The sequence below is a fragment of the Solanum stenotomum genome, chromosome 8 (genome assembly GCF_019186545.1).
Source record: "Solanum stenotomum isolate F172 chromosome 8, ASM1918654v1, whole genome shotgun sequence".
Classification (NCBI taxonomy): Eukaryota; Viridiplantae; Streptophyta; class Magnoliopsida; order Solanales; family Solanaceae; genus Solanum; species Solanum stenotomum.
The window spans coordinates 55,690,858-55,706,239 of NC_064289.1; the positions used below are offsets into that span (position 1 = coordinate 55,690,858).

Consider the following 15,382-nt stretch of genomic DNA (forward strand, 5'->3'; position numbering starts at 1 on the left):
CCAAATACACAAGGTTGTAATTCTACATTTTAATACAGTTTAAAGTGTGTATAATTATAAATTAATTAAACAATAACCAACATCAATTATCTAAGATGTTCCTATGACGCACATTAATTAGTAACCTAATAAAAATAGTGGCTAACCTACAATTATATCCCTAGATTATATGAACCTTTTCTATTGATTTGGGTTTTGGCTCAATTAGGATAAAAGAATATTGATATGAGGAGCGTTATATATTATACATTTTGATACGTTCGCAATAAAAGAAAACGATTCATATGACTGAAAAATATGTTATATTAAAATCCAATTCATTTTATGTATATTTATGTATTATTGTGTCTCCTTGGTCGGGCTCGATCCGGCCCAGATTAAACCCATGCAACCCTTGTATTGTCTGATGGCCAGCCCGAGGTTAAACTCATACTGCTAGTGCTCTACAGCCCGGCCCGCTTAGGATTGAACACACTGCGCCTTCATCCAGGGGCGCACCCATATAGAGTGTGTCGAGTGCTCGAGCACCTATTAACATCGTCTTGGAATATATATCTATGTAAAAATTAAGAGGTATTTGTATAAAATTAGCATAGAGCACTCAATGAACAAATGATCTGACTGGTCCATTGGTTCTTTAGTGGGTGCTTAAGGCTCTTTTAGTGTTGATTCATCTACAACTTTAAAATCCTAGATCCGCCACTGCCTTCATCACTTTGTCGTCATCTTTATAACTATATTGTTCATGGAGTTTCGAACTTTGAATCCTATATATCTTTTTTAAATTTGCTTTAAAATATTTTACTTGAATAGGTAATATATTGAAAACAATTTTTTTTTATCTATGCGAGGTAGAGAAAGATTTGCATGTACCCATCCTTCTTGAATTTCATTTTTAGTGATTATGCAGGCAAGGACGAATCTAGATAGGGTTAAGAGAGTTCTTTCGAACTTCTTCGATAACAAGTTATATGGAATATATAACAGACTTTTATGTTATGTGTATATATAGAGTACTAAAAGTTGATTCAATGATTTGGCGGATTCAAAATTTACTTTAAAGTTTCAAGTTCAAATTTTAAACAACACTACATTTTTATTTTTTAAACGAGACAAGATATTCATTACCACTAATTCACATTAAATACAGTATTTCTCTCTTTATTGTCGTATTCTACCGTATAAAATTATGAAACCACCTGTCGTATATAAATTTGTCTATGTTTGTTTTTTTATTAATTTTTTAGAAAACCTTCATTTATTTTGTTTGTTTTTTTATTAATTTTTTAGAAGGATCGCATTTAAAGTCGTGCATTAAAAATAAAATACTCAAATAATATGCCACGTCAACCTCATATCGATATCTTCTTTATCTAATCCCATGGATAAGATAATTTATAGTACATTTTGGGCCCATTAATCCATTAATATACATCACCATCATAATAATTATAACAAAAATTATAATAACCGTTAGATTAAATCAAATTTGATCATCAACGGTCCTAAGATCATGAGCCGTTAGCACGTGAATCTTTTGCTTAATAAAAAGAAAATAAACAAAAGCACACAATGGGTATTTGCCGCGTTACACTTTTTACACCATGTTTGGATTAATCATTCTATCTCTTTTTTCACATGGTACACAAAACGACGACGCTTTGTTAAACACAAAACGACGACTCTTTAAAAAAAATAAAATAAAAATAATACTCCATTATCAGAAGTCATCTAGTCCGGGTTACCGCCGGCAACCAGAGACCGCCGTGAACAGCGGTTTCGAACCCAACGGATCGGCACTTTACGGTGTATGCCTGATTCGATGGAGGTAAAAACAACGCCGGAGTGTTCGTCGACGGAGTGATATTCGACGTCCGTTTGTACGGACCGAGCCATTTGTTCTGCATGAAACGGTGTTTCCTCCATGGAGGAAGGTGTAGTTCTCTGCTTTTCAACGATCGTCTAGCGGCATCGCTCATTGTTCTCAGTATCTGCTTTAATTCTTCGCTTTTTCCGACGAAAACCTTCGGTAGCAACTGCGATAACCGTTCGTAGAAGTTCGTCGGTCTTGCGATCTCGAATTCCGCGGCGAAATCCAAATCGACGAAGTAACGAGTTTGACTGTTAACGGCGTCCGATCGAACAACATCGATGAACTCATAGTTCCCGGCGGTAAGTCCACCGGAGCTCTCCCATTTTGCTTTACATACAGCAGCATTATAACCAAAATCTCTCAAACACATCATTACATTCCTTCTGAGTACCGATTTACTCGATTTCAAACACGAATAAACTTCTAACGCTTTAAATACATGAGAACACAGCACATTCCTAAACAAATCTGTATCGCTTTGAAAAATCATCTCCGGTACGTTATCAACTGACGACTCATCTAACTCAGTATCGGAGTTATTATTTTCCGACGACTGATTTTGATCCAAATCATCAGGAAAACCAAAAACGAGACCGGAAAAGCTAGGTGAAACGACGTCGCTATTAGCATCGGCGCTGTGTTCACTGCCGCTGCTGATGTAACCGAGTTCCCGGAGATCGGCGCCGACGATTCGAGCTTTCACTTTATCGTTTAACGGGTCAGTAACTCTCTTCATTCTGCCATTTCCGGACATTTTTGTCTTCTTCAATTTTTGTGAAGAAAATATATAAAAATTGTTTAAAACTTTTTAATTTAGGATAAATTAAGATAGAAGGTTTGGTTATATATAGAGGGCAGAAGTTTGTGGGGGTTATAACTAATTAGCGAATATTCGAAAGGAGCTACGCCCTCAAAAAAAAAAAAGATTTTACTATTTTTATCTATGGAGCCAAATAGATTTTTGCTTTTAATATGAATTTTAATTTTAATTTTATTTTTTTATTTTTTTAATCTATAAGATATCAAAACAAGGTCTTATAATGACGTCATTTGGCTAATTTTATGTTGGTTAATATTATCACAAATCTTTTTTAAAAAGAAAACAATACAATATTTACAATCATATATTGAACCCAATATCTATTTGAGCTTTTACCTTGTAAAGAAAAAAAATAAGATTTATTTATATTTTATTTTGTTTAATCTTATTTATGGAATTATACCGAGTGAAATAAGGAATATGCTTTCTTGTAGGTAGAGTTATATATTTATAATAATTATGACTAAAAAGATGTAATAACTTAAAATAAAACAAGAAATTAATGTGGAAATTGTATTAAAATTAGATATACTCCATGATTTTATGTTTGAGAGTTGAGACAATAAGAGTTCGGTTAATTTCATATATAGAATAAATAACTAACAAATATTTATATAGTTAATATAATATTTGATCTTCAAACCATTGCATTAATACTACAGAATACGACATTTTGGTTGGTAAGATATTGTATAATCGACGGTATAATAGTAGAAATATAAAGAATAGGTGTGTTGACAAAAAAATATTTGTTATGTACGCAAATTTTATTTTTATCTCAAAAATAAAGAGATTATTTTTTATAGATACTCGAATAAAGTAAAGTATATTAGTGTTAACTATAAAAGAATACAATTAATTAGCATTTATTTTTGCATAAATAAGTTTAAGAACGAAAACCAACCTAAGCACCTAGAATATAAAGAAAATAAATGTGGTCTTATAATAATTTATATATCATTATCTATTGTCTAATTATTGTGTACCATATTTGTTGCATATATAAATATAAATAGTTCATAAGCCAAACCATCATCAGCACCTAGATTAGAAAAATAAAACGTGTGGTTTTATAATAATAACAATTTACATACAATTATTTCGTTTATAATATATTTTTACACTATAATCTTTACATTATTGCATTAATAATTCTAAAGAAACCAAAGCCTCACCACCTAGAATATTAAAAAGTACTCCATTAGTTTAGCAATAATTCACATATTGTTATCATTATCCTGATTATAACTTTCGTGGAGTATTAAGGATCCGTTTGTTCATAAAATAATATTCCTTATTAGGGGATATTTTCTTGGTTCCAATTTATTTTTAAAACATAAAAACTAATTAATTACGTAAATATTTTTATTATATTTATTAATTTTATCTATAGTTTGAAATAATCATATATTATTTTATAATTTAATAATTTTATATCAGATTTCAAGTTAGACATACAAGTGAATCACATTAGATACACGTTATATACATGTATCTAGTATGATTCACATTTGAAATACCCTATATACGAACGAGATTTGTTTATGTATCACAAATACATAAAAATCACACTATATGTGTATCTGATATACCAGATATACAAGTGAGATATGAGAACGACGAACGAGATTAGAGAGAGGAAAGCAAAATTAGTCTATTTATCATAATACATGTGAATTCACTTGGATTCAGTGTATCTAGAATAAACTACTCTTAATTTTGATCATATATATTTGAGATACATGTATCTGGATGTATTCTGATGGATCGAAATTCATTTAGATAATTATTAGTATTACTATATTAACATATATCTAAATATTATATTATATACTTTATAAGATAAGTATAAATTAAAAAGGGGAAGTGAACTGACACCTGAAAAAGGATATACTGAGTTGTATACCAGTAAAGGGCAGGGGTAAAAGTGGTAATATCGAGTTTGTAGGGGGGCATATCCAAAAATGCGATAAGATTATTCTTGTCGTACATACCTGAGACGAGGTGTTCTCTTATTGGTCCACGTATAATTGAGCCATGTGAAGCATTTGTTACGCACGTGAATGTCACGTGAAGACAAAAGAAGTTGAAAAGGGATAGTAAATTGTACTCATTTTTGGGTTTTGGTACAGTTCATGTACAAGACTATTAATAGGTTGACTCTTTGGAAATTGGGAAGGTTAGGGGAAGAGTGAAATAGATACTACTCTCTCGGATTCATATTAGTTGTTCACGTTATAACGTATTTGATACTTATTATGATAAGTAGTTGTTCACGTTATAACGTATTTGATACTTATGATGATAGAGTGATGAATATATCTTTACAAATTAATCAAAAAGTTGGTGTTTGAATCATAGTTTTATAAAGTAACCTTTATTAAGGGCCCGATTGGCCATGCGATATGAAATCATGATATGGAATCATAAGATGAAATTGAAGTTTTGTTTGGACATGCAATATGAAATTTTTGTATTGTATATTTTCTCATAAACATAAAAATCTCATAAGTTGAAAGTGAACGCAAGTCCGAAGCGATTGAATAGCAAGAGTAATGTTTTTGCATTTGTTTCGAGCTTCAACGAATGAGTCAAGAGTGGTAAAAAATAATTACATAAAAAATAATTGAGGTTATTTACATATGAAATAAATGATTAGTAGATATAAATGTGGTGTTGTTTTAACAAAATATAAACTCGTGGATCAATTTTTGTATTAAAATATCTCAAATCATGACATGGAATTCCCATGTAATTTCATATCATGGTTTTTGAAGAATATGGAATCACATCTTATGATATGGAATCATGAGATGGAATCAACGTAAAATTGCATATCCAAACACTGATTATCTCACGATACCATATCGTGATATGATATCGCAAGGCCAAACGCCTACTAACAATAAGGGTAAAGTTATAGTATAGATTATGTGCTCAGTTGAATTTAGTGACTTTGATTAAAATTTTATATTTTTTGCTGAATTATTTTACTTGTCACTTTTTTTTATTTACATATTTTTAGAAAAATTATGTGTTTTGACTCTCTCTAATCATTTAAAATATTAATCTTTCTTCAATGAATATTCTCTCTAGACGGAGAAAGGCTGGAATACTATAACATCTGACAGGAAAAAAAGACAAAATATAGGTTGATCTCTTTTCAATAAATAAATAAAAATTTAATCTAATGAATCTCAATATTGGAGTATGTACATATATTTTTCGCTTAGATTTTCTATATTAATAGTGAATGTTTGTTACTTTCAAATATAAATCTTATTATGAGCAAAATAAGAAAAATATAACTAATTATATCATGATTTTTTAAATGATAATTACATTGGACCTTTCGACATGACCCTAAAAGAATTACAAGGGTGAACCTATAAGTATCAAATTCTAACCTCGCCTCTCATTAAAAAGCACTTTACTTTAATTTCTAATATTGAAACTTTTTGACACAATTAATTTTAATTAGACTCCTATATAAATATTAAATAAACAGAAGAAGATACAAGTATGTATAAACCTAAAACAAAAATAACTACTCTATTCTTCTATTTTATTTTGTGTATTTTAATTTAGTTTGTCATAACTTGAAGAATATAAAAAATTAATGATAATTTCTTTTTATAAATAGATTAAAATAAAATAAGACTCGTCGTATGTCTCAACGTGAAAAATGGAACTAGTTGAAATTATATATATATTAATTCATATTTTATTTAGATTTTTAATATTCAATTCATTTGCCTTAAAAAAGAAATTAATCACGATATTTGTGCAACATTATACTTCAACAAAAAATAATACAATCAATTCAAATATTATATTTATTAAAATAATATAATATAATATTATATAATATTAATATGTTATAAAATACATGTAATGACCATCCAAATAGAACAGAATGCTAAGTAGCGAAATTAGAACTTTTGGATTATTGAATTCGTAAACAAATACTCCCTCCGTTTAAAAAACTATGACCTTCTTTCCCTTTTAGTCTATTTTAAAAAGAATGATATCTTTCTTTTTTTTGGTAATATTTTAATTTCAGCTTTCTACGTGACGTGTTTAATGCCACAAGATTAAAGGACAATTTTATACATTTGACATAACTTTAATTTAGAATCACAAAATTTAAAAGTCTTCTTTATTTTCTTAAACTCCGTGTCAAATCAAACTAGATCATACTTTATGAAACGAAGGGAGGAATAATATATGCCCTGTTATCTTTAGAACACTTGGTAGATGAGATGATGTAGAGTTTTGGAGTGACCTATATAAAACTGACAGATGAAATGATGTAGAAATTTTTGGATTTATTTAAATGGATGGTTATTGTGTTATGCCTTCCTTGTGTTAGAAGAAAGTTTGCTGGCATTTGTGGGTTCACAAACATTTTGACACGTTTCTCCTATCTAGAAATCCCAAGCTAACACACCACGTGTTATCTGGTGGATACATTTGAGGATCCGGAGAAGATTACGGGGTGAAGAATCAAATTCTAATTAATACTCCCTTTGTCCCTTTTTAATTGTCCACTTTAGAAATGGCACACAGATTAAGGCAACAATGATTAGCACAGTGAAGTTACAATTTTACCCTTATGACAACTTTTCACTTCAAAATTACAACCACTTATTTGAATTAAAGTGAAATAAATTGGAGGGAAACAACATACACTTTTACAATTTTCAAGAAGTGTAAATAAGGGTATAATAGGAAAAAATTTGTTGTCCTTTCTTGATTTGTCAAAATGGACAACTAAATAGGGACAACCAAAAAAGGAAATATGGACAAGTAAATAGGGACGGAGGGAGTATAATGAAAATTTAGATAAGTAATTAATCAGTGTAGAGTGCCTTAGACTTCCAAATTTGAAGGGTTCCATTTTCTAAAGCAATAATAGGTTATAAATGTGTTTTTTTGGTTGGAAAAGTATAATGAATACTATTTGTACAAAAGATAATCTTTTAATATAAAATAAATAATTATTAGAAAATGTTGAAAACATCATAAGTATTAGGGGTGTACAAGTCAAATCGAATCGACGAACCAAATTAAACCAAAAAAAAAAACCGATTTATGGTTTGGCGGTTGGAAACAAAAACCGACCACTCTTGATTTGGTTTGGGATTAAAAGAAAAAAAGTCAAATTGAACCCAAATCAAATTGACATAATTTATTTTATTTATAGATAAAAAATATTATTTATAATCTACTTTGTTAATATATTTTTAGTTAGCTTATAGTTTTCAATATTTATATATTTTATTTCAAATTTGGGCTTGAAAATTTTGTATATATATATATTATTTTATTTTATTTTATTTATAGATAAAAAATATTATTTATAATTTACTTTGTTAATATATTTTTAGTTAGTTTATAGTTTTCAATGTTTATATATTTTATTTCAAATTTGGGCATGGAAAATTTGTAAATATTTTATTTTGTATTTAGATCCAAAGTTACAATTATATTGTTATAGATTTTCAAATTCAAAGTTAACAATTTACTTTGTAAATATTTATTTTGTATTCAGTTTGCATGTAGCCTTTAATCTTATTAATTTAACATAATGAGCGTTGATATTTCAAAAAAAATAAATTGTACTAGGGGTGTACAATTTAAATTGTACTAGGGGTGTATTAGGGGTGTACAAGTCAAATTGAATCGACGAACCAAATTAAACCAAAAAAAAAAAACGATTTATGGTTTGGCGGTTGGAAACAAAAACCGACCACTCTTGATTTGGTTTGGGATTAAAAGAAAAAAAGTCAAACTGAACCCAAATCAAATTGACATAATTTATTTTATTTATAGATAAAAAATATTATTTATAATCTACTTTGTTAATATATTTTTAGTTAGCTTATAGTTTTCAATATTTCTATATTTTATTTCAAATTTGGGCTTGAAAATTTTGTATATATATATATATAATTTTATTTTATTTTATTTATAGATAAAAAATATTATTTATAATTTACTTTGTTAATATATTTTTAGTTAGTTTATAGTTTTCAATGTTTATATATTTTATTTCAAATTTGGGCTTGGAAAATTTGTAAATATTTTATTTTGTATTTAGATCCGAAGTTACAATTATATTGTTATAGATTTTCAAATTCAAAGTTAACAATTTACTTTGTAAATATTTATTTTGTATTCAGTTTGCATGTAGCCTTTAATCTTATTAATTTAACATAATGAGCGTTGATATTTCAAAAAAAATAAATTGTACTAGGGGTGTACAATTTAAATTGTACTAGGGGTGTATTAGGGGTGTACAAGTCAAATTGAATCGACGAACCAAATTAAACCAAAAAAAAAAAACGATTTATGGTTTGGCGGTTGGAAACAAAAACCGACCACTCTTGATTTGGTTTGGTATTAAAAGAAAAAAAGTCAAACTGAACCCAAATCAAATTGACATAATTTATTTTATTTATAGATAAAAAATATTATTTATAATCTACTTTGTTAATATATTTTTAGTTAGCTTATAGTTTTCAATATTTATATATTTTATTTCAAATTTGGGCTTGAAAATTTTGTATATATATATATATATAATTTTATTTTATTTATAGATAAAAAATATTATTTATAATTTACTTTGTTAATATATTTTTAGTTAGTTTATAGTTTTCAATGTTTATATATTTTATTTCAAATTTGGGCTTGGAAAATTTGTAAATATTTTATTTTGTATTTAGATCCGAAGTTACAATTATATTGTTATAGATTTTCAAATTCAAAGTTAACAATTTACTTTGTAAATATTTATTTTGTATTCAGTTTGCATGTAGCCTTTAATCTTATTAATTTAACATAATGAGTGTTGATATTTCAAAAAAAATAAATTGTACTCATGTGAATTTTACCGTCTTTTCTAAAATTTCTATTCATTTAACATTTTTTAAGTTTAATTTATCACACATGTAAGTGAAAATATATTTGATTTCTTTTTCAAACACTGTATAGTTATAAAAACCGAAAAATTGAAAAAAACCGAAAGAATCGATTAAAGCCGAAACTGAAAAAACCGACTTTATGTGGTTTGATTTGGTTTTTAGATTTAATAAACCGATATAATTAATTTAGGTTTTTTTTTAATGAAAAACCAAACTAAACCGACCTATGTACACCCAATATTATGTGATCGAGAAAGATTATACGAAATGATTATATTATTAATTAATTGAATACAAATTAAGAAGATATTGATTATAACAAAGTTATTCTTTACATTTCAAAAGCTAGAAAAATACACTTTATTAAATCATTCATTATTACTTTTTAATAGTTTAATGTTATTATTCAATTTTGATCTCAAGCCACTACTACTGAATTTGAGCCGCACTTGTGATCAATTAGACAAGGACCTTACGTGCGAAATTTTATATTTTGCATTTGTAAAGATAAGAATTATTTTAGCATGGTCCCGGGACTACAATTTTGAAATAACTTTATCCACAAACCAAATGACAATAACTTTTCTATCGTTGCCAGCCCTTTCCTTTCAGGCAAAGATTTTGGCCATTCAAATTCATTTGTTAAATAGCCAATCTTCTTCAAAATGGCAAATTTCAAATCCATATTATATACTCCCTCCGTTCCATTTTATGTGAGGTAGTTTGACTCAACACGAATTTTAACAAAGAGAGGAAGACTTTTAAAACTTATGGTCCAAAATAAATAATAGAAATTTGTGTAGCTATAAATCATTTCATTAAAGATAAAATAGACATTTTATAATTAGATTATTACTTAATATAGAAATGTATCATTCTTTTTAGACAGACTAAAAATGAAAATAAGTCACATAAATTGGAACAGAGGAAGTAGTATTTTCTTCTTGTGATTATATGGCTACACGCTGAAATGTAGGACAAGATCCAAGGTGTCGAATTGAGCAAATATAGGACACATCTTTAGCAAAACTACAAAAAAATGCTAATAATGAAGGCCAATCATCATTCTGAACTTATGGTAAAGGCAGTGTATACAAACACATACTGTCAAAATTGAAATCTTGATTAACAAAGGGAAAAAAGAAAAAAAAAACCACAAACTAGTCTGGACATTCCGAAAGAACCACTTAAGCAGAAGCACCAGATGCCTTGCCTTTCTTCTTTTGAAGTTTCTTCATATAGAATTCCAACTCTTTCCCTTCCAAAATGTACCTGTCAGTTTCAGTTGAGCCACATCAGCAAGAGTAGCGAAATGCAAAAATAGGATTTGGGGCGGGGAGAGGGATTACTGGGACTAAACTTACCCATCAGCTCGGCCACATTGACCAGGGCGGGATGAGATGCAGGCATATAGCCTACCAGAGCTGAATTGCTCTTCGAGGTGACTATCAAGTGTACGATCCTTCTGGCGTTTCTCAATTTTCCGGACTACATGGTTGCTCTTCTTAGCTTCCTCAGCTGGAGCAGCAGCTTCACCCTCCTTCAATGTGGCCATAAGAAAAGTATCAATATATACACGAGGAAATATTTCATACACTTCTCACACGTCACTTAACCAAACAGAATTACAAATCATTGAACGGAGTCACTAGCTAAAATTCACATATAGAGAAAAAGATCGATCATTATGGCAGGAGAAGAAACAAATCTAGGATGACATTAGAAAGCAGTCTATAGATCCTTTCCCTAAATAGCATTAAGTAGAACAGCGTGACTATGTTGAGGTACCTCGGTTGTAGTTTCCTTCTTAGCGCCCCCCTTCTTTTTCCTACCAATGTCAACGCCATAGTGCTGGAGGTACCACTGTTTAAAGGGTGCAGCATCAACTTGAACGATTGCACTCTTGACAAGAGTTTGTGTGCGGACAAGCTCATTGTTCGAGGCATTGTAAACCACATCAAGGATACGAGTCTTGCGTGTGACTGCCTCACTACCCCATGAATAGTTTCCTGTATCCAATCTCAGTGCCCTCCACTTCACATTACCACCTCGCACACGAATTCGTCTGACTGTCTTGTTACTGGAAATCTTGGTATTAGCTGATTGGCGTCCAAGCTCGTACCTTTACATAATAAAAATAAGATAAGCAAATTGACACAAACTCAATATGTGCAGCCCGAAATCTTGGTGTGCGTAATAGGTACAATGAAATTGACTTCTTAGATAAAGTTACTTTTCCACACATTTTAGCTCCACGACAGTCATTTTGTCTTACACTTAAAAAATAATACACAGTAAACTACCACTACGCTCTGATTTTCTAGTATCTAAAAATAGCATAGTTAGTCAAATCATCACCATATAGCTTAATTGCCAAGAGGTACTCTTTAGTTACAAACAAGAAACATAAAATCAAACTCCATTTTTACACCAGCATAATCAACCCCAAGAATAGTGTTAAGTAGAATGTCCTTGATTCAATAGGTGAACCTATGAAGCTCAACAAAACTTGACCAGTCGTTTTATAACCCCTAAGGAACAACAAACCAGACAACACCACAATCAAAATGAATTCAAAGTGAAATACGGTGTAGCTAAAAAACAAAAAGCTCACAAAAGCCACAAGGTAAGGGCTTTAAGCAAGAAGCAAAGTGCACAAACACATGTAATATATATTATTTTCAAAATGGAATAGAAAACTGGAATCAGCATGGCAGAGATGAATCTAAAACTTGTGCATGACAGGACTACTACTAATCATATAACAAGATGATTAGTAGGACAAATTTTTTTACCTACATTTTCTCTTTATTCTTTTCCATATTCTAAACTCAGATTCAACAGTAATCCACCATTTCTCACTAAAGCACACATTTTTCCCTCATGGAAACAGCCTCTCTACCTCCCTGAGGTAGGGATAAGGTCTACGTACACTCTATCCTCCCATAACCCACCAGTGGGATTACATTTGCTATGTTGTTTTTTTAGAAGTGAGAATTATCTAAAGCATATCACTTCACTAGTAAGCAAGCCTATGTTTTGCATTACTTCTCCATGGCGATTAAAAAAAAAGGTAATAAATGAATCATTACAAATTCTGGCATTTCATTAACAGAAGACAGGCTAATGAACACACACACAAGTCAATCAACTATGTTCCAACATTAAACTAGTTCCAATTGCACATACATCAATCAATCAACTCAATCCTAAAACTAGGTAACTCAGCATATACAATGCACACAAACATATACAACAACAACATACACGGCATAATTCACAAGTGAGTCGCCAGAAACTAGGATGTACGCAAACCTTAACTAAATATGTGAGATAGAGAGAGTGTTTCCGATAGACCTCAAATACACATACATAGATATACACATAATATATAACGAGATAGGGGGCAAATTAACATTAAAAAATTTTGAACAAAAGAAAAACGAAAAACTGACTTTCGCTTCTTCCTCCAAGTTTTCTGCTTGCCACCAGTGGCACGTCTCTTGTGCATAGAATCTCTTGAGATACCTTTACAGCATACATAAAGAAAATACATAAAATTATCAAATTCATCATATATATTTTTTCAAATAGTTATAACATGAAACTGTACGAAGATAATAACATCAAATGAATCTGCAGAAACAGCAAAAATGGAAGTAAATTTGAGATAATTACCCATGGTTGCTGAGAGCTTAGCCGACCTTACTCCTTCACTCTGCTCTCCTCCTTGTAGTGATGAAAAGATAACTAAAAACCTAGCTTTAATTTGGGCCTTAACTAATTTTGGGCTTTAGTTAAAATCATAGTCATTCATGGGCTTTTCAATAATATGGCAAGTCATCCCAAATAGTTTTTGGGCCAAAATTTTAATTTTTTCGTTCTTAAAAAAAGTTAAAGGCCAAATCCATCGGTGACCACTTAAATTTGGCATCAATTTTCACTTAGACACCTTAACTAAGCTTTATTCATTTTAGACACCTCATGTCACGCCCAACTGTGTCAATTTGACACTTTTTGCTGAGATGGCATAGCAAGTGTGATACACTCACTAGACGCACGTGAGAGCCTCATTTTACCAAATTTTAATTTTTTTTCTTCATCTTCTTCCCCATTTTTTGGCTACCATTTTCCAAGCTTAAACTCTTTCCATGGTGAAATAAATTTGACGATGTCACCAACAAAAAGTGAATTCTAGCGCCCATAAATTTTAAGTTTAAATACTTTCACTTATTTTGTTGTCCTTCTTCCTCCTCAAAATAATTTGAGAAAATCAACATAAATTTCAAGAAGAAAAAACCACTCAGAAATGACAAGAAATCATATTTTCAATTATCAAATCCTACATTCACAACAAACAATTTTAGCGTTCCAATCCATTTGTATGCCTTCTCACATCATAATCACAGAAAAAGTCCAAATCAAATAGATAAGCTATATAATTTTTAGTAGAAAGTTTGGGACTCCATATTTATGTACCAAAGAATCAAATTTTGACTTCCATTGACCCAGAAATCCAGCAAAAAAGAAACAAAAAAAAAACCCAAAAAAGGTCAAACAAATGCATTACCACATTCACCAAATCAAGCATTCAAACATCAATCTATTAGAAGAAAGACGTTCTTATCTCACAACATTCACAAAGTGACAAAAACAAACAAAAAAAAGCTTCTTCTTTTGACACATTTGGGTGGGGGAGGGTCAGGGGTGGTGGTGGGTGGAGAAGAAAATCTGAGTGAGAGGGAGGGGTTGGGGTTTGAGGTGGGGATGGGTAGTAGAGAAGACAATTTGGAGGTGGTGTGGGTATAATTTTTTTTTTTATTAAAAGTGTTTTTAAAAAAAAATTATTTAGTTAAAGAAATGTCAATGAGTCATTGGTAATTTTTTTCCTACTCAAGATTCATGATTTAATAATTTTTTTTATAAATATATGCCACGTGTATTTATTTAATTCGTCAATTTGACACGTCATCAGCGAGTGTGTTACACACACCTTACAAATTTGGCAGATTGTCGAAAAAGTGTCAAAATGACACAATTGGGCATGACATGAGGTGTCTAAAATGAACAAAGCCTAGTTAAGGTGTCTAAGTGAAAATTGATGCCAACTTTAGGTGGCCACCGATGGGTTTGACCAAAGTTAAAACGTGGGAAAAACTATCATACCATATATACTAGGGCGGAATGACCTGGGAAATCCCTATTCCTAGGTCTGTTTGTCAGTTGAATCCTCATATTTATTAGTTTGTCAACTAAATCCTTAAACTTAACACAATATTTCAAGCCCCTTTCTCATCTAATCATTGTGCGTGTAATACACTCAGGTCTCCTTCTACGGCCAAATCTCAGTTTGTTGAAAGCCTTCGATGGCTTCCTTATGAAAACATCAATTTTTATTTGGGTATAGACGGTATCTCTTTATTCTTCGTGATATTAACCACATTTCTGATCCCTATTTGCATTTTAGTGGGTTGGTCTGATTCACTAGATCATCAAGAAGGAAAACGAAGCTAATATATTGGCCTATTGGGCTTGAGGCCTCAAAATCGCATAAATTGGGTCAAAGACACAAAATTTGTCTACATTGGGTTCTTCTAACTTTGCATTGATTTTTGTCATTTATTTAGTTTGTATATTTAGTTATTTCATTTTCCTCAGAACATTCTTATTAGTTATTATTGTAATTGTTTATCTGAATTCTATCCGTTATAAATTAATTGAAATAGAATTCCCTTTAAAGTCGCTATGATTTCATTTGAA

The 15,382-nt window shown here is 30.2% G+C and overlaps 3 protein-coding genes across 3 annotated transcripts in view; 1 reads left to right on the top strand and 2 right to left on the bottom strand.

The window, feature by feature from the left end:
- The window catches only part of LOC125874173 (cytochrome b-c1 complex subunit 8), a 91,683-nt gene that overhangs the window by 34,905 nt on the left and 41,396 nt on the right, over nucleotides 1-15,382 (top strand). The gene's annotated exons all lie outside the window — the stretch shown is intronic.
- Nucleotides 1,526-2,692, bottom strand: LOC125874141 (uncharacterized). Its single transcript, XM_049554978.1, has one exon. It carries the CDS (start codon nucleotides 2,625-2,627, stop codon nucleotides 1,728-1,730), a length of 900 nt encoding a protein of 299 aa, XP_049410935.1. The 5' UTR covers nucleotides 2,628-2,692; the 3' UTR covers nucleotides 1,526-1,727.
- On the bottom strand, nucleotides 10,777-13,384 carry LOC125874147 (40S ribosomal protein S8-2). Its single transcript, XM_049554986.1, has 5 exons — nucleotides 13,301-13,384; nucleotides 13,078-13,150; nucleotides 11,411-11,744; nucleotides 10,987-11,162; nucleotides 10,777-10,894 (listed from the first exon to the last, which is right to left on the bottom strand). Exons 1-5 carry the CDS (start codon nucleotides 13,302-13,304, stop codon nucleotides 10,810-10,812), a joined length of 672 nt encoding a protein of 223 aa, XP_049410943.1. The 5' UTR covers nucleotides 13,305-13,384; the 3' UTR covers nucleotides 10,777-10,809.